This window comes from Sparus aurata, chromosome 12 (genome assembly GCF_900880675.1).
Source record: "Sparus aurata chromosome 12, fSpaAur1.1, whole genome shotgun sequence".
Classification (NCBI taxonomy): domain Eukaryota; kingdom Metazoa; phylum Chordata; class Actinopteri; order Spariformes; family Sparidae; genus Sparus; species Sparus aurata.
The window spans coordinates 29,398,093-29,418,825 of NC_044198.1; the positions used below are offsets into that span (position 1 = coordinate 29,398,093).

Below are 20,733 nucleotides of genomic sequence, written 5' to 3' on the forward strand. Positions count from 1 at the left end.
TGACTACTGGAGAAACACACAAACACATGATTCAGTAATATATAAAAGGAGAATACTTGACGATTATCAATAAAGCAAAACATTTCACAAAACACAATATAAATGTTGAATGTTCAATCTAAATTTATTTAGATTTAGATTTAAATGTAATATTTACATTTAATATTTATATTCAAATGTATCATTTTATTTAAATTTAACATTTGAATTTATATCTAACATTTAGATTTAAGATTTAAGATTTGATTTAATATTTAACACTTAGATTTAGAATTTGTATTTAGATTTAACATTGACATCATGTTTTTATCACAAGTTAATATCACAAAGTTCACAAATTTTGCTGTAAATCTGGTCAAAGGTAAGATGAAAAAAATAGGCCTACATGTTTTTTAAACATGGTTTGTTGCTAAATGTGAAAAGTTACTGTTTATTTTAACATGCACAACTTTACAATCGGTGCCCCATGACGTCATGTGTCTGAGAGTTGATGCAGAGCTGATTCTGAAATAATGTTTTTCTTTATTGATCTCAGTGAAGTATTCTCCCTTTATCTGTTTCTGAATTATTTTTGATAACATTCAGTCATTGATTCATTAATTCTGTCTCCAATAGTTTGATAACCAAAGAATGAATTCATGCCTCATCATTCATCCACTCTAGCTGTTCATATGTAAATATGTTTATATGTTAAATGGTCCTTATTCATCATCCATCTCTTATCATTTATTCAAAAACTTGAATTGAGTTGTATCTATTTCTATTTTATGATCAGATTTACATTTGATGTGATTATTTTCCTGCTAATTAATCAGTTGATTAACCACCTAATGGAGGTGGTGCCCTTCTAATGAGGGCTTCATAATGTTTCATACATGTTGTGTGAACGTTACATTTACACATAAAATGAAGCTCAATCTGATCATCAATCACAGACAAACAGAATCAAACAGAGCTGTTTGAAATAAAACTTTATTTATTGAGTTTAAATGTTCATTGTTGACACTGGAAATACAGTTTGAATTTTCTGTCAAAAATGTCTTATATGAAATATCATCAACATTTATCATATCAGGTCTCTGATGTTTTTTATAGTTCAACAATTTATTCTGACCAGTTTTTTGTTTCCTAACATTATTATAAAAAGCATCAGAACTAATGTAATAATAATTAATGATTTAAACAAGTATTGGCACTGAAAAAAGAAAGTAATTCAAATAATAAAAGTCTGAAAGTCTTTTCATTTTATTTTATTGGGATTTTTTTGTATTTTTCAATGACAATCTTCAGATTTTTTCTTCATGTCAGTTTTTTTTTCAGTGACAGATTTTTTTACAATGTCAGTTTATTTTTAGTGTCACTGATGTCAGTTTCAACTTTCTGTCACTGTTTTGGCGTCGAGAGGGAGGGGCCTGATGGGAGGGGCAAGTAGAGCGTGGTTTGCATATAATTTGAGAAGGTAATGGCAGCAGCCTGCGGGAAGGCGGGGCTGGACCGTCCAGCCACAATACACCATTTTAGGGCCCGTGTGCCAGCCGTCCAACTACCTCGCGGACTTTTCTTCAAGCTCTCTCCTGATGTGCCCAAGTCTCTGTGCATCTGGTTCTGTCCCGGAGCTTGGGAGCTCCGGTCTCTACATGCATATGGAGTGTGGTAGTAGTACCGGGGCGCCGAGCACGGAGCATTAGCCCCAGTTAGCACAACAGTAGAACAGCCTGTTGCTCCGAGCCGGGGCTGCAGCGCCAACTGCAGCGCCCTGGTCTGCTCCCCGAGCTCTGTGCCACCGCACCGCTACCGGAGACCGGAGCTCTATATGCGTATGGAGTGTGGTAGTAGTACGGAGCTAACGAGCATTAGCCCCAGCTGTGTCGCTCCGAGCTGGGGCTGCCTCGCCGACAGCAGCGCTCCGTCTGCTCCCCGAGCTCTGTAACACCGCACCGCTGTACACGCATACAGAGACCATACCTGTTATGATATCGTCTTATGTGTCGCTCTTCTTTGCTGAACCTCATCCACTTCCTGTTTCCTGTTTACTCTCCCACACCGTGTGGTTTTAATAACACCCGTCCTCTTTCTTATTCCACTCTCTCCTCTAAACGCTCGCTTTCCTTCCTCTTTCATCATGTCTTTGTTTTCTCCTGTGTGTGTGTGTGTGTGTGTGTGTGTGTGTGTGTGTGTGTCTGTTTTATTCACATGTAGAGAAACAGCTGACTTTCATCTTCAAACTCTTTGTCACAGAGGGGTAGTAACTTCTCCCCAAGTTATTGTATTTTTGAAGTGTTCCCAGTCAAATAGGCGGTGCACAGCCGATTGTGACTGGAACGCCCATTAATGTGACTGTTTGTCTCAACAGGAGAAGAGACCTGTTGACAGGGCCTGAAGGAGGGGCCTGCACTGAGTTGAACATTGGGAGCACCTGGGGTGGTTGGCTAACGAAGGGGCGGGGCCTCTACAGGTTATATAGGAAGGCCTCAGTTCAGAAGGGCTTTTTTTGGTCGTGTGGGGAGGAAGCCCAGCCAGCTCTCTCCTTTAAGTTGTTTGTGTTTTGTTCTTTTCAGCCATTTTGCCTCAGTTTGTATTTTTGCTTTTGTCCAGGCCTGGTAACAATTAAACATTATTTGATTTGCACACCTGCCTCCTTGCCTGTTCCTGACATCCTGAGGAGAATTTTTCTGACTCTCACTCGAGCTACACTCCCACAGGGTAACAAATGGTGGCAGTGGTGGGATGTGTGAAGTCTCCAAGGAGAGATAGTCAGTAAAAACCTGAGATGTCTGGACGAGGGCGTGGCCGAATTTGCCGCAAAAACCCACCAGCAAAGTGGGGTGAGGAGCAAGGGGAGGAGAAGGCTGCTGAGCTGGGGGAAGAGGAGGAGCAGGAACCAGGGCTGGCTGCTGGGGCCCAAGCGTTGGAGGAGCGGCAACAGGAGCGAGAGCCTGAAGTTGAACATCTGTTACTAAAGCAAAAGCTAAGTACTCCATGGCTTGCACATGAGACCCCTGATGTCGGACAACAATTCATGAATGAATTAAGAGAGTTCATGTACAGACAACAAAGAAATGAGAAACTGTTATTTGATGGTCTTAAAGATTTAAAAGACATTGTTTATCGAAAACCCAGCCAAGACCGGGCCACTGAGGGTCCGGCTAGTCACCAGAGTCCTTATGCCTTGCCCACTACAGCACACTCAAGCCCGCAGCCCAGCCCCCACACAGCACCACCGGATGTCCACCCCGTCGGGCCAGCGGTACGTTTACCCGAGCCACCGTCCAGCCGCCCTATAATGCAGCCCAGCAGCCGGTACGAAGGGGCAAAGATTCCAACCTTCAGCGAGGGTGAGGATGTTGAAAGCTTTTTCATCCGCTTCGAGCGTATCGCCAGGACCTGGGGCTGGAGTCAAGAAGAGTGGGCAGCTCGAGTTGTAACCCTCCTCACTGGTAAAGCTCTGGAGGCCTATGCTGGCATGGATGAACAGCGTTCGCACATCTATGAAGATGTTAAAGCTGCTGTCCTTGCCAAATATGACGTCACAGAAGAGACCTATCGCCAACGATTCCGGTCAAGCGTCGTACCAGTGGGAGAGACGGCGAGGGAGACCTACAACAGGTTGAAGGGACTCTATCGTAGGTGGATGCGACCAGAGACCAAGACTAAGGAGGAGATGGCTGAGACCTTGATCCTCGAGCAGTACCTGCGCGTCCTCCGCCCGGATGTTCGGACGTGGGTTAAAGAACACCAGCCACCGACGGGGGAGGAGGCGGCCCACCTGGCGGAGAGGTATCTGGCGGCCCATCGGGAACCGCCTCGGCCCTACAAGGTGACTGTGGGGAGGGGTAGATTAGAGGGGTCAAAAGTTTATGAGGGACTGTCCAAGCAGGACTCGAGGGGCGAGGCAAGGCCCCACTATAGCACTGCAGGGCTCATCTGCTTTAATTGCCATCAACCAGGACACAAGGCCGCTTTATGTCACCTCAAAAAGACTAAAGAGGCCAATATGTGCTATGTTCCTAGGCCCGAACTTCAGCCCACAATGCAAACTTCTCGAGCTAAATCCCGATATACTATCTCAGTTCTTGTAAATGGGCAATCTGCTGAAGCACTGTTAGATACAGGTAGTTCAATGACACTGGTGAAAGCCAAGTTTGTAGACAATGAGACTTTGAATTTTGGGGATCTAGTGGGTTTGGGATGTCTACATGGAGACGAACGAATGTATCCTACTGTTAATGTGAATGTTGTGATCGAGGGTCAAGTATATAGGATGAAGGTCGGAGTAGTGGATCAACTGTCACATGATGTTGTTTTGGGGGATGATTTACCGGTCCTATCTAACCTTGTTCAGTCTGTATCCAAGTCATGTGCTGTGGTTACTAGGTCTCAGGCCAAAGGCTTGCAACCCCTGCCTAACCTTTATTCAGACCTAATTGAAGGTGGCAAAAAGGTTAGGAAGGATAAAAAGCAGCGCCGCTGGGACAAGCATGGGGGGAAGGCCAGGGTGCAGGATCCAGTTCCGGTTGCTCCAGATCCCAAGACCACCTTGCTGGACCCACAGTGGCAAGTTCCTGACAACTTTAAGGAGCTGCAGAGATCAGATCCTTTGCTTCAACCTTTGTTTGCCAAGGTATGTGAGATAGATGGGGTACCAGTTAAACATGCTCCTCTTATTGGTGACACATACATCCTCAAAGATAACCTTTTGTACATTGCAGACACTGAGGTTCCCAGATTGGTTGTTCCTAAATCACTCCATCCGCTAATTTTACATTTGGGACACCATATTCCATGGGCAGTACATCTGGGCCAACAGAAAAGCTATGATAGAATCAGTCAGAGGTTCTATTGGCCTAGACTCTATCAGGATGTTCAGGAGTACTGTAGAACATGTACAGAGTGTCAAAAAGTAGCACCAGTTGGCAAATCAGATCAAGGCCTTTTGCAGCCATTACCAATAATCGGCACCCCATTCGAGCGCCTTGGTATGGATATAATCGGCCCTTTAGTGAAAAGCAGCTCAGGGCATCGATTTGCTCTGGTAATATGCGATTACGCCACGAGGTATCCAGAAGTGTATCCCCTGCGCTCAATCCAGGTCAAGCATGTAGTTCGGTGCCTAATCGATCTGATTTCCCGAGTCGGTGTTCCTACTGAGATAAATACAGACCAAGGTACCAATTTCATGTCCAAGCTTATGAAAACCTTGTACCGGCAGCTAGGCATCACAGGCATCAGAACTACACCTTATCATCCACAAACAGATGGGTTGGTCGAGCGTTTTAATGGTACTCTTAAAAGCATGCTAAGAAAGTTTGTGGATGAGGCAGGTAGAGATTGGGATAAGTGGATTCCTTTCCTCCTTTTTGCTTACAGAGAGGTTCCGCAGGCCTCCACAGGGTTTTCCCCTTTTGAATTGGTTTATGGCAGGCAGGTTAGGGGGCCCCTGGACGTACTCAGGGAGAGTTGGGTGGCTGGTGAGTCAGCCCAGTGCAGTATTGCCTCCTACATCCTCCAAATGCGGGACAAGTTGGAGAAGATGAGACATCTGGCCCACGAGCACCTACGGGAGGCCCAAACCAAGCAAAAGGTGTGGTATGACATCCATGCTAGAGACAGAGAACTGAAACCAGGGCAGAAGGTGTTGGTACTGCTGCCTTCGGGCACCTGTAAGTTGCTTGCTAAATGGCAAGGTCCCTATGTTGTCACTAGAAAAGTTGGACCAGTAACCTTTGAAATCTTGTGCCCAGATAAGAAGCGCCAGAGGCAGATTCTGCACATCAACCTGTTGAGGGAGTTCAAGGAGAGAGGTCCGACCCAAGCGGCAAAACCAGTGATGATGGTGCGAGTAGCAGAGGACGGGGATGAGGAGTCGGACATGGAACCAGCTCGACCTCAGGGAGCCGCCACGGAGCTACCTGAGCATCTGAGTGAGGAGCAACAAGCTCAGCTGTCCCAAGTACAGGCGTGCTTCCCTTCGCTCTTCCAGGAGAGACCAGGTCACACAAAGGTAATCAGTCATGACATTGTGTTGAAGGATTCTACACCTGTCCGACAGAGACCGTACCGTGTTCCTGAGAGAATGGTGGAGTCATTGAAGAAGGAGGTCACGACTATGTTAGAGATGGGTGTCATAGAGCCCTCAAAAAGTGAATGGTCCAGTCCTGTTCTTCTGGTTCCGAAGAAAGATGGAAGTCTCCGATTCTGCACAGATTTTCGTAAGTTGAATAGTGTTTCCTGTTTTGACTCATATCCAATGCCCAGAATCGATGAACTGCTTGAAAGGTTAGGCAGAGCTAAATACATGACCACATTAGATCTATGCAAGGGGTACTGGCAGGTCCCACTTACCACTGCTTGTAGACCATATACAGCCTTCCGAACACCTACCGGCTTGTATCAGTATACTGTAATGCCATTCGGTCTGCATGGGGCGCCTGCTACCTTTCAGAGACTCATGGACATCGTTTTAGCTGATTGTGGCCAGTATGCAGCCGCATACCTTGATGATGTTATAATCTACAGTGAGTCGTGGCAGGAGCATCTCTGTCACCTTGAGCAGGTCCTCCGGAGGCTTCAGAAAGCTGGATTAACCATCAACCAGAAGAAGTGCTCCTGGGCCCAGGAGGAGGTGACGTACTTGGGGTACTGCATTGGGCATGGAGAGATCAAGCCACTGGTGGAGAAGTTGGAGACAATCCGAAGGATACCCAGACCGCAAACCAAAAGGCAAGTACGGTCTTTCCTTGGCCTAATAGGATGGTACCGAAGATTTGTACCCCATTTCGCCACATTAGCTACTCCAATAACGAATCTCACACGGAAGACTAATTCTTCCCATCTTCCCTGGACTGAAGAATGTGAGGAGGCATTTGCTAAGCTAAAGGAACTGTTGTGTCAAGATCCTGTCTTGCAGAGCCCGGACTTCACTAAGAAGTTTCTTGTTCAAGTCGACGCCTCTGATGTTGGCTTGGGTGCGGTCTTGGCCCAAGGAGAACCTGGAGAAGAGAAGCCCATCTTGTTTCTGAGCAGGAAGCTCTTTGACAGGGAAAGAAAGTACTCAACCATCGAGAAAGAGGGACTCGCTATCAAGTGGGCGGTGGACTCCCTGAGGTACTATCTTCTCGGGCGAGAGTTCATCCTTCAAACTGACCATCGAGCGCTGAAGTGGATGCAGTCCATGCAGAGCCACAACTCGAGAATACTGCGCTGGTGTCTGGCCCTTCAGCCATACCACTTTGTCCTTGAGTATTGCCCAGGTAGGCGGAACCTCATAGCTGACTATTTGTCACGTTTACCAGGTATGTACAACCCAGAGGGAGAGGGGGTAAGAAATGTCACAGAGGGGTAGTAACTTCTCCCCAAGTTATTGTATTTTTGAAGTGTTCCCAGTCAAATAGGCGGTGCACAGCCGATTGTGACTGGAACGCCCATTAATGTGACTGTTTGTCTCAACAGGAGAAGAGTCCTGTTGACAGGGCCTGAAGGAGGGGCCTGCACTGAGTTGAACATTGGGAGCACCTGGGGTGGTTGGCTAACGAAGGGGCGGGGCCTCTACAGGTTATATAGGAAGGCCTCAGTTCAGAAGGGCTTTTTTTGGTCGTGTGGGGAGGAAGCCCAGCCAGCTCTCTCCTTTAAGTTGTTTGTGTTTTGTTCTTTTCAGCCATTTTGCCTCAGTTTGTATTTTTGCTTTTGTCCAGGCCTGGTAACAATTAAACATTATTTGATTTGCACACCTGCCTCCTTGCCTGTTCCTGACATCCTGAGGAGAATTTTTCTGACTCTCACTCGAGCTACACTCCCACAGGGTAACACTCTTCTTTGCTCTCCATCGTCTCTCTTTGGCGAACAGCGTCCTGCAGAGTCTCTTTTCTTTAATAAATTACCCAGCGGGTGTGTGAGCATGAGTGCGCGCGCACACACACACACACACACACACACACACACACAGTACAACCATACAGTGATGGAAAAAAATACTTAATCTTTTATTTAATAAAAAGTACATTATTAGCATCAATATTTATCTAAAGTGGAAGAATTGCAGAATTGCAGAATTACAATAACGTAAATATGTCAAATAAATGTAGCAGAGTAAAATCCACCATCTAGTACCTTGTACCTTTAAACTGTAGTTTGACAAGGTAACTGAGTAAATCTACTTGGATACTTTCCACCTCTGCAACCGTGCATCTGTGTTTGAGGAAACATTTTGGATAATGTGACAGAAATACATGAATTTCTGTGTGTGTGTGTGTGTGTGTGACAAACACTGATATATCTGATGCTACACTGCCACCTTGAGGAGAGGAGGTGTCACAGCATGTTCTCAGCCAAAAATCAACAGTGGTACAAGAAGTACTCTATTAAATCAATAAGTACACATATAGAATCAGCTACATGCAGTAAAAGTACGCGTTGTGCAGTAAAGTGTGTGTCTGTGACTGATATCTGATTCTGTGTGACATCATCAGATTGTTCAGACTGAAGCTTCGCTGTTGGAGCAGCACGTACGTATATTTCCTATAGAAACATCAGTGCAGGAGAACGTCCTTGTTATTAGAAATGTTCTCTGTGTGCTGCTTCATTAAAAGTATGTATTGATGAAGGTAATCAGCTGTTTGGATCTTAATGAGGAGAAGGTGTGACTGATTGTGTGTGATGTGGTTCTGCATCTCAATCAGTGAAAAAATGACTGGAGTTTGGTGTGTCAGGGTTGCTTCATAAGCCCAACACTCAGTGGTAAATGGACATTTACTCTGTATGAGTTAAGATCATTTTCAATACTATTTACAGTCACACATCACTTTCATAAGTTACAATCTTCTCCTGCATGGTTCATCAGCCAAGGAACCACCAGTACCTTTTTTATCAAAGACTGGTAATGTTGAACTGGGTCAACACAGATAATTTGACATCAGTTGAGTGATGCTTCACACAGACCCAGAGTCTTTGCATGCAACTAACCATCTTCTCCTCATGTCACACGCACACACACCTGTGTAGAGTACATGTTAGTTTGATTGTGTGTTTTCATCTTTGTGTTAAATAAAATACTTTTGAAACTTCTTGCTGTGTATTTAATTTTGTACAAGAGTGAATGTCACAAACCTCTACACTGTCAAGAACTGCAAAATCCTTCAACCATTACAGCTGTTATGGTAATTGTGTTTGAAGTTATTAAGTTAATTATTCATCAGAGTTACATACTGATAGTTTAGTACTTATTTGGTAAATTGGCTCTTTTCCCTTCTTCAAGGGTGTTGATCTAATGTAAACTTGATGTTATTATTTATCATAATTGATAATTATCCTTGATAATCATTCATTGATATTGCTCGCCATATTTAACCCAAAATTTGGCGAACCCTATTAATGTTGAATGGAACAATGTACATGGTGCCCTGTATGAGGCAAAACGCCGTAAGTAATCATTCCAAATTGTGCAATATAAATTTCAGCATGTTTTTGACGATGCTTGAATTTGAGATTCACATCTTGAACTCTTTCGCCAAAAGTCTTTACATGTTACTCCAGTAGAGTACTACAGGAGTAGTTGCTGATTTGTAGTTACAAACAGTTCCAGTGTGATGCCTGAACCTTAACTCCTCATGAGGTGAACCTGTGAGGTCTCTGTTGTGTTGCCAGGTTTGTGTGTTTTCAGTAAAAAGTGGACTAATGTAGTTCAGTAGAGTCTCGTCAGTCCACACAGCAGAATCCCTTCAGTAATGCAGTGTTGGCTCCCTCTAGTGGTCACTACAGAAAGCATCTTTAATGAAACCTCAGTTATAACGGTGCTGTGTGAATCTGTGACAGACTCAAAGTGTTTCAGAAACAAAGACAAACAGACTGTAGTTGCAAAAACTAGTTTAGAGTTTCTCCTTTAACCCTTTAACCCTCTATTGTCTTTGTGTTTGTACCACCTGGAGACTGTGAGTGATGCAGTGTCAGACTCACAGTTTGTGTCAAAAAACATTCAATGAAAGAGAGTTTGACTGTCCACTGTTGCTGGTGCTTTATTGGAAATTAAATAAAATACAAAATAAAATGCAAGCAGTTTAAAACAGGCGCAGACATGATGCACAGCAAGCTCAGAGACTGAGGTCAAGTTTTTAAAGGTGGCACCATCAGCACCTGTTGAGGATGCACACTGAAAAAAGAAAGGATGTCACAAAAATACAACAACTATAAGTCAATCATGTAAAACGTAAAACACAAAGAAACTAAAGAAAATGTTGAGAAAAAGAAATAATCATTACTTATAGTACAGATGGAACAATATTCAGATTCTCAGTTGATCTTTATTATCTTACTACAAGCCAAAGCTGCCATCATCATCACAGAGATATGAGTGAAGAGAAGCAGTCTCTCCTCAGTTCTTACAGCACTTTGAGAGAACACACATTAACTGGAGCAACAACAGGATGCAAATGATTTCACTCCAGCTGTTATTGACCTTTCTTTACTTGGTGGTTACATGTTCTTGTCTTAAGACACTTTGTTCTTCTCTCATCCAAATGTGACAAAGTGTCAAACATCCAGCAGCTGCACCTTAAACTCCTCCACACATACATCCTGCTGTTATTAACACCGTCACAACACACAGGAAGAGGTTTAACCCCCTCCAGGCTAAACTCCTTTATAATGACTTTACTTCTATTTAGTTTCACAACAACTTATACAACATTATAATATCATGGTGGATATATAAGACACATCTATTCAGACCAGCAAGAGCATAAACATGTGAGCAAAAGCCTGATTATATTGGAGAGAAACATGATTATAACAGCAATGTCAGCACAAATAATAATTGTGAGATCTGACTGAGTTCAGTTTGTGATACAGGACAGGGAGCTGTCGTACCTGACATTAACCACCACCAGGAGGCGTCTTCAGTCCAGAGCTGTTCTCAGCACCAGAACATGATGACTCAGCTTTCACTGATGCTCATCTGACAGTGAAGTAACTATTGATTACTGAATCAATCTACAAGAACAAACAGGTTACAGACCACAGAGGGCGCTGTCTACATGAAGTACACATTTAACTAGTGATTACATGTTCATTTCTCATGTAGTGAGTAAGATCGACATTATAGAAAAACATTATAAAAAACATTATAAAACCTTTAGTTGTCAGCAGTGTTCAGCCTGTTTCCTCCACGGCTGTCGTCCCTCACTCATCTGCTTCTTCTCCAGCTGCTGCCGCTCTGGTTCTTTCATCCACTCGACTCTTCATGTCTTCCAGTTTCTGGATCTTCTCTTTGTCTCCTTTCTCCTTCATCTTCTCAATCAGGAAGTCCAAGTGGACATGAGAGGACAGTGAATCCACATTCAGGGCGATCTGCTCCAGATTGACAACCTGCTGGAAGGATTCATCCAACATCTGATACTTGGCCGCTGTCACTTCCTCCATTTCCTTCTCCAGAGTTTCCAGAAGGCTTGTTGTCTTCTCACAGTTGGCTTTACTCCGTTCATACTTTTCTCTCACATCTTTCAGGTCCATCTGAACTTTCATTGTCTTGTTCACGTAGACCTTCTTTTCTTTCTCGTGATCTGACACAGGACACTTCTTGGTGCACACGATGCAGCCGCCTTTTTTCATGACATCACACCATTTTGGACTCAGAGCCAGTGTGCACGGGTCGTGGCAGTTCTCCTTACAGACTTTACAGCAGGTCGCTCCTTTCTTACTACTCTCCTTTTCCTTATAGGGCACATCGATTTCTATAGTGAAGTTCTCATTGTTCTTCATCTCCTCTTCATGTTTCTTCAGACCATCGTGAGTCTGTTGGAGTTCTCTCTGTTTCAGTTCCGTCAGCTCGATCCTCTCCTGCAGGTTTTGGATGCAGGCTGTCAGTCTGATTCGTGTGTTCAACACTTCAACAGTTGTCATCAGCTTCTGAGGGGCAGCTTCGTCCAAAAAGTCAGTGAACTGACCCATTTCATCTGTTGTTAAGTCCCATGAGCTTTTCAATTGGTCCTGATTTGTCTGTGTTTTCTGTTTGCTCTGACAGTTGTTGAACAGAAAATGAGCAGGTTGATTATTTTCATCTTTGGAACATTTGATGTTTGCAGCCTTGAGAGCTTTCAGGGTGTTTTCAGGTCTCAGACCATCTGAGTGTGTGATGAGGGCGACGATGTTCTGCTCCATGTTTTTTCCAAACAGAGACACCACTGAATCAAAGACGTACTTCAGTCGATCGTTCAGACGATTCTCAGTTGCTTTCAGCACCAGACCCACTGCATTAATCTCATGAACTCCATCATCTGAGCGAAACAAGTCAAATAATCTTTGACTGATGATGTCTTCCTGTTCGATCCCTCTGTTATATTCATATCCAGGAGTGTCGATGATGGTCAGAGAGTAGGGCAGAGTTTTACCTTCAAATTCAAAGATCTGGTACACGATCACATCTGATGTCTGACTCTCTGATTGGTTTCTCTTCTCCTCTACAATCTGAAACCAGACATCGTCCTCCCACTCTACTCCCATGGTGTAGTTGACCAGAGTGTTGATCAGAGTAGATTTTCCTGCTCCTGTTTCTCCCAACAGTAAGATGGTTCTGTTTGACTGGTTCACATCTTTTTTACCAAGAGTCATTCTTCTTAGAGTTCCAATCTCTTCTTTCTTTGGTCTCAGCTGGTAGACAGCAGGAGATCCTGATTGGATCAGATCACTTTTAGAGACGATGTCCTTGTTTTTCAACAAGGTGTTCGTTTTCCTGCAGAGGAACGAGATCATGTACACATTTAATTGCATGTAAAGATTCAAGCCTTCCGTCCTTGTCAACCTCAAACATGTTAAACAAGAAGAGCAGAAGTTCTTTGGTCCAAACATGTTGCAGCTGTGTGTTAACGCCACTTCAACAGATTTACGTAATGTATGAAACAATAAACAGGACATTCTGTTTTAAAAGCAGCACTTTAAGTTTCATTAAAACATATAAACCTGTATTAAAATATTGATTGCACATTATAATGTAGCTGTATTATTAGCTTCACCTGCTCGGTCAGTCATTCTACAGTCAGTGTTGCCTGCTGCTGTCAGAGAGGTGTGACTGTGACTATGTGTGTCATTAAGGTTGCAGTCTGTGGTGGTGTTGGACCGGACTTCATCACACTAACAGGTCAGAATAATGTTCACTTACTTCATTGCTGCTCTGGCAGCTGCCGTCCGTTTGTACCGCAGCGCTCCCACGACTCCTTTGTTCACTCGACTCTTCATCTCCTCCAGTTTCTTGACCTTCTTTGCGTCTCTCTTCTCCTTCGTCTTCTGAATCAGGAAGTCCAAGTGGACATAAGTGGACAGTGAATCCACATTCAGGGCGATCTTCTCCAGGCTGATGACATGCTGGAAGGTTTCCTCCAACACCTGATCTCTCTCTCTCTGAAGTTCTTCCATTTCCTTCTCCAGATTCTCCAGACGGCTCTCACAGTCTCCTTTACCTCTTCCATACTTCTCTCTCATATCTTCTATGGTCTTTCTAACTTTGCTTGTCCTCTTCTTCTCTGTAATGGGAGCGGGTGCAGGACGCTCCCTGGTGCTGGAAGTGGAGACTTCGGGTTCCTTGTTGAACAACCCACACCCCCACCACCTGTTTCCACCTGTGACAGGTACTCTGACTGTGTTGTCCTCAGCCTCCTCTTCAGTAACATTTCCATTGTTCTTCATCTCCTGCTTGTGTTTCTTCAGAGCTTCCTGAGCCTGTTGGATCTTCTTCTGTTTGAGTTGGATGGTTTCAGCTCTCTCTTTCAGGTTTTTGATGCAGGCTGTCAGTTGGAAGCGTGAACTCAGGACTTCCATGGTCGTCGTCAGCTGTTGAGGTGGAGATTTTTCCAGAAAGTCTGTGAACTGACGCAGTCCGTCTGTTGTCGGTGTATCTGCATGTTGAAGCTCTTCTGTGTCCCGCGTCTTGTCTGCTGTCTGGAAGTTAAACAGGAAGTGAACCGGCTGATTCTTTTTGTCTTTGGCACACTTAATGTTTGCATCCTTGAGGGCTTTCAGAGTGTTTTTTGGTGTTCTTCCATCGGAGTGTGTGATGAGGGCGACCGTATTCTTCTTCATGTCTTTTCCAAACACAGACAACACTGAATCAAAGATGCACCGCAGTCGATCACTCACTCGATTCTCAGTGGCTTTCAGCAGCAGACCCACTGCATTCATCTCATGGATTTCGTCTTCTGAGCTGAACAAGTCGTATAAACTCTGACTGATGATGGCATCTTGTTCAATCCCACCAGTTGCTCCGTATCCAGGAGTATCGATGATGGTCAGAGAGTAGGGCAGAGTTTTACCTTCATATCCAAAGATCTGGTACACGATCACGTCGTGTTTCTTGGATTGACTTTTCCTCTCGTCCTTTGCGATCTGAACTGAGATGCCATCCTCCTCCCCCAGTCCCACGGTGTAGTTGACCAGAGCGTTGATCAGAGTAGATTTCTCTGTTCCTGTGTCACCAACAAGTAAGATGGTTCTGTTTGTCTTTGCAGGGTCTTTCTCACCAACAGTTATTCTTGTCAGCGCTCCAGACTTCTTCTTCTTGTGTTTCAGCTGGTAGACAGCCGGAGATCCTGAACGGAGCGAACTGCTTTTAGCGATGATGTCTTTATAGACTGATGGGATGCTGTGGGAAAAACAGAAATCCAATGAACACACACACATTCTCAAATCAACAATCAACTAGTGATCAGTTCAGCCCTCATTCTTCAGGTGTGTTCAGACTGAACACAAAGTAACACAGCAGCATAGAGATGGGTACCAACCCGAACCCTGACCCATTCTCCGGTGTTGATCTACATGTCAGTCGGGTACTTTAATAGAACTCTTATTGGATCTTTATGTTGTTTTTTGCAGAGAAAATCAATTGAACACATTATGAACAGGATGAACATCGTTTTTCTAAATCGTAAATGCTTTGTGTTGATTGTGTGGCCTCACTGATGATTTTTTGTTTATCTTTTGAGCAACTAAACAGAATTCAGTTTGTACAAAGTCTGTAGTTTTTACATCACTCAAAGAAAAACTGGTGACTTTCTTACCCGGCACCTTGAATGGCTTTGAGCGTCAGAGACTTCAGAGGAGGTCCAACTGAAGCTGGAGAGTGATTCTGGTCACACACGTCTTCACCTGATCCTGAAAACAAGGAAAACAAATCATGTTTAGTGGTCATTTATGGGTCATATCCCGCCTGGACTACTGCAACGCAACTGCACCGTCTACCTCCAAACACAGGTCAGCCAGAGCACTTCACTCTTCTACATCAGCTGGCCGGCTGGTACCGCCATCGCTGAGAGCAAACAAAGCTGCTCAGTGAACCAACGCCCAGTTCGGGCTGTGGGAGACCTGGATGGAGGCCTAAAACTCCTCCTCCTCCTCATCCCTGACCTGAAGCCTTTCCTGTGAAATGTTTTGTGTTGTCAGGCTTCAGAGACAATGACAACCATGATCAGTCAGCTGTCACATCAACTTTATCAACTCCATGAATCAGCCTCGAGCGTGTTCATACAACAGGCTGAAAACATCTGCCGGCAGCGGAGCAGAATATATTTACTGAAATTACTTTCAGAGAAAACTAATGGATGAATAGAAGCAATTAAAACACCCACAGGGTACAAAGACTAGATAAAGAATCAATGCACAACACAAGTCAAACTTTTACTTCTTTGTACTTTCATCCCTGACAGTCACCAGAAGGTGTCAGTGTCTCAGTGCATCTCTGTTGTAAAATGATATCTGACAACTCAAACACACCAACAGGGCTTCAACACTGCAGCCAACAGCTGGTCGTCCTCACAGGTCAGCTCAGAGTCTCCAGGGGTTCTTATGTTGATGATGTAACAGCCCAGATAAGTGACTGGCCAGAGAGCAGAGCATCCACCACCACAGAGTCCACAGGAGAGCTGCCTCCACCCTCAGAGACTCCACCCACCCCCACTCAAAGACCACCAGACTACAGAACTCTTTCTGTCCCACTGCCATCCGACTCCTAAACAGCAGGTAGGAGTTTATTCTACCTCACAACTGTCCCTACTTTTTACATTTTTGCACATGCATAACTGCAGTTTTCAGATTTGCATTGTTTTATTGTTATAATCATTATTATTATTGTTGCTGATTTTTCTTATTTATCACATGTGCCAGGTGTAAAAGTGCTTTACTTTGTATATTGTTTATTTCAGATGTATATATTTCTTTGTTACACTGTTGGCGTTCTGTGGACAGCAAAAGAAGAATTTCATTGCATAATTGAGAACATGTTTCTTTGCTGTACACACGACAATAAACACTTTGAATCTTTGAATCTTGAATATGTGTTAATCTCTCATCTCAAACACCACCTGACTGGAGCAGGTTGTGTTTGCAGCATCAGATACCGTGATGATGACTGAACCTGATAAGAAGTGGAAACCCTAAAGTTACATTACTAACCACAAATCCTGCTTCATAACCTCTAATGTTACCACAAGCAGAGGACAGAGGAGGCAGGATGAGAAACACCAGTCAGATGTTCACCGTCAGCTCTACAATGTTTGGTGCACAGCTGTATTAGAAGAGGATCACTCAGGTGAACTTACCTGCCTCTCCTCTTCTCAACAGTTCCTCTACCAGGTCATTCCTATTGATCTCCGGGAGAACCTTCTTCACCACCTCTCCAGCATGTTGGTTGTAGGTCTGTATGATCACGTCCACCGTCTCTGTCCTGCTGGCTTTTTCCAGTTGGCTCTTTCGGACAACCGGCAAACTTCCCAGGAAGCCTCCGTCCTGCAGGAACCATTTGAACTTCTTGAATTCATCTTCTCCCAAATCCTCAAGTGTGTCTAAAAGCACCTTTTTAATGGAAGCTGTCTTCTTCTCTGCCATGACTTCTCACTGTGAAAGAGTATGTTATCATCATCATGTTGAAATATGACAAGTATAATTAAGATTATTATATTCGATTTTCTTCTTTGAAACACAACACTCACCGACTCTCTTCTGCACCGAGGGAACTTGTTTCTTGTTTCTTTGTCAAAATTTTGTTGAAAAAAATCCCAACATGATAAAAATACAAACCGTCTGCAGCTGATAGAGAGTTTGCCTCCAGTCCTCTCTCTAACCCGAGTGATTGTGATTACGGCTCATTTCCTCCTTGATAAATCCAGATTACTGACACTTCCAGCGAAAGGAAAGAACAAGTTCGACCTGAAGGTTCTATGTTTTAACTTGTCTGAACTTGGCATCAGCTCGCAGTGAAACAAACAGCAGATAACATGCTGAAATATGTGAAGGAGAATATAAAGACACAACAAGAGCATCCAACGAAAGATGCAGAGATCAAATGTTTAATGAAAACGACTGCTGACTGTGAGATTCTTTTAAGCTGAGCCTCTTTAAAATCATCTTAGTCATTATTTCTGGAGTTTCCATTTAGTTAATGAATTCCTCCAGAGAGAAGCCGACAGCAAGCCAGTAGATTTCTCTGCATGCATGATTGTAGCATTTTTTTAAAAATGTTTCTTTATTTACCATTTTTGGAAAAGAAAAACAAAACAAGTAAATCAGACAACAACAACAAAATACATAAAAAATAGTTGTGTTCACAATTACTTGAATAATCCTACAGTTAGTTTGTATAGAAGAAAATAAAGTAGAGAAAAAACATTTACAGCATCTGCTAAATGTGCCTGAAATAGTGATCTGGAGAAGGAAGAAGAAACAGATAAAAGAAACATAAAAACTAACAGACAACATGTTTGTGTGTCCTTGTGTTGGTACAAAGACTCATGCATGCAGATCTTAATGTGCACCACATACTTCTACCTCTATTCCCAAGAACCTTTTCCACGTCAAAAACATCTCAACAGTTCCTTATCCTATACGTTACCCTTCCAGGTACCAGCATTTAATGTCACTGTGAGCGTCTCTGTTCAACACATCAGCACTCACACAGTCTGCACAACACAAAAACCTGTTTCACAAAGATTCTGATCAGATATCAACACTGAGCTGAACATAAGTGAATGACTTTCTTCCAACACACAGACAGTTTGTGACTGCAGCTCAGTCTGAAGATGAACTGGAGGATTTTACTCACAGGTCACAACAGTTTCAACTGAGGTTGTTGCAAATGTTTGGTGGGAACGAGGCTTTAGAAAAGCTGCAGAGGATTATAGAAGGAATCTCACCTTACAGCTGTTTCAACTAATACAATAGTCATAGTTTGCAGAAACACGAGAACACAAAGGTGGAGTCGTGCAGGTGACAATCAAACTTCATGCACAAGAAAGATTTGTGACGTTGTGAAACTTTGAGAGCGCTACAGTGAAAGTTGAACCGGCCCGACCGGTGTCGGTGCCTTTCTTTAGAATCTGATCCATGTAATGTAATCAGCGCTCACTGCTCCTCTGCACTTAATGCATCACTGAAAGTGGGGCCTTTGCCGGGCTGGGCCGGGCCGGGCTGGGCCGGGTCGGGATGTCTGGTGGCGACGTGGAGAAATCTCAGGTGAGCCAGAGGAGCAGAAAGCTGACGGAGAGGAGCTGGAGGTTCTGAACACCAGAGGAAGAACATGAACATCAGACAAGAAACACTCACACACACACTCTCAAGCACTCACTGCACACACACACACTGCACACACACACCACACGCACTGCACACACACACACACACCACACGCGCACACACACACACTGCACACACACACACACACACACACACACACGCACTGCACACACTGCACACACACACTGCACACACACACACACCACACACACACACACACTGCACACACTGCACACACACACTGCACACACACACTGCACACACACAACACACACACACACACGCACTGCACACACTGCACACACACACTGCACACACACACTGCACCACACACACACACACACACACACACGGCACACACACACACACACACACACACGCACTGCACACACACACACACGCGCACACACACACACACACTGCACACACACACTGCACACACACACACACACACACACACACACCACACACACACCACACACACACTGCACACACACACTGCACACACACACACACACACGCACACACACACACTGCACACACACACACTGCACACACACACACACACACCACACACACACTGCACACACACACGCACACACACACTGCACACACACACACTGCACACACACTGCACACACACACACACACCCACACACACGCACACACACACCACACACACACACACACACTGCACACACACACTGCAACACACACCACACACACTGCACACACACCACACACACACACACACACTGCACACCACAACTGCCCACACCCACACACACCACAATTGCACACACACACACACACACACCTCTTTTAAGCTGTGTGGGAGTGTCCTTACAGAGTCAAAAGGAAGCTGAAGCTGACCTCCTCACCTGTGTGACTGTCTCAGGTCAGCTGAGGCGTCTGATGCTTCATGTTTGGTTCTTCACAGACGAGTAATAACGTTCGTCCTCTGACACAGAGACAGTCAGTGCAGTGATTTCATTAAAGAGTGTAACTGACCGACTGTCCTGGTCCTCCTCTGTTCAAACAGTCTCAGTGAAACAACGACAGAGTGAATTTTAAAGGTTAAAGATTCATACTGTGTTACTATAATAAACCCTGTGGAACCAGCCGACCACTTTCTCAGCTTCCAATTCAGCCTGTGAGAGACATTAAAGATTCACATGGACTGTATATTACTGCTGAGGGTCAATCTGCTGTCGGCTCTGTTTTTAAAGTTTGTGGAGCTGCCCCCATATCCAGCAGCTTGATATGATCTTTAAGTGCCCTTTACATCTGTTTTATATTCTGCTGCACTGTGCCAGGAAGTGAGCTCGACTCATGTGGATCTCTGATGAAGCCCCGACCCCAAATCAGAGGTTGTGTACTGTGACAAACATCGTCCCCGTTGAAACTGTTTCCACGAGACCTTCACATTCTACAGGATCTGGGACTCTTTCTGTGACTACCTGGAGCTGCTGAAGCCCAGAAGATGAACCAGGACTGATGGATTGTCCTGGAGGGGGTCGGGGAACAGCATCAGCCGTCATGTTGAACATGTTATACAGCATCCCGGATGTAGAGTCTGCTCTCCACTGCAGGCTCCCTGAAACTCTTGTTTGATTGATTGATTTGTGTTGTTTGTTAGTCTGTCTGTCTGTTTGTTATCTAATTTGAACTCTGGTCTCATTTCTTATTGTTTTAGCTTCCTGTTTCCACCTTGTATTGTTTTGATGGTGTACCTGTCCGTTTGTCTTTCTTGTGCTTGTTTAATTTCAATGTTTGAAAAAGTAAAAGATTAGAGATTCATGAGCTGCAGATTTTCTGAACATCAACTGAACAAGAAGCTCCAGAAGGCTGAAAACTGTCAGTCACAGAACTGAGAAGCTTTTTAAAGTCAACTTTCATCTCATATTGTGTTTACTGTCGCAGCTCTCTGCGCTGCTGCAGCATCACTCATATATATATATAACTGTATTCACTGATCCTTTACTGACACCAGCTGCTACGTTTCATAGTTCTTATTCATGATGTCAGCACGTCTGACGTGACGTCCCTGATCTCAGTCAGGTGTGATAGTTCCTGTATTCCAGAACAAACTCAACAGAAGCTTCGTCTGAGTTCTGAGCAGCAGATGTGACGTCAGATCACTGACACGTCTTCGGCGACTGAGTCATCAGAGTTCAGGTGTGAAACCGTCTG

General features: G+C 44.2%; 1 protein-coding gene across 1 annotated transcript; it reads right to left on the bottom strand.

Annotated features, from left to right (window-relative positions):
- Positions 1-10,956: 10,956 nt before the first annotated feature.
- Positions 10,957-20,612, bottom strand: LOC115592663 (uncharacterized). Its single transcript, XM_030435696.1, has 5 exons — positions 19,422-20,612; positions 16,572-18,524; positions 15,036-15,129; positions 13,145-14,620; positions 10,957-12,718 (listed from the first exon to the last, which is right to left on the bottom strand). The coding sequence occupies exons 2-5, from the start codon at positions 16,855-16,857 to the stop codon at positions 11,170-11,172; spliced, it is 3,405 nt and encodes a 1,134-aa protein (XP_030291556.1). The 5' UTR covers positions 16,858-18,524; positions 19,422-20,612; the 3' UTR covers positions 10,957-11,169.
- Between the last annotated feature and the right edge of the window lie 121 nt (positions 20,613-20,733).

What these genes read in the sequence shown, in the direction of transcription:
- LOC115592663 (XM_030435696.1), bottom strand. Translation starts at nt 16,857, where the DNA reads ATGGCAGAGAAGAAGACAGCTTCCATTAAAAAGGTGCTTTTAGACACA. An exon ending in GTTGAGAAGAGGAGAGGCAG is followed by an intron (nt 15,130 to 16,571) that starts GTAAGTTCACCT and finishes CCTTGTTTTCAG; the next exon opens with GATCAGGTGAAGACGTGTGT. An exon ending in AAAGCCATTCAAGGTGCCGG is followed by an intron (nt 14,621 to 15,035) that starts GTAAGAAAGTCA and finishes TTTTTCCCACAG; the next exon opens with CATCCCATCAGTCTATAAAG.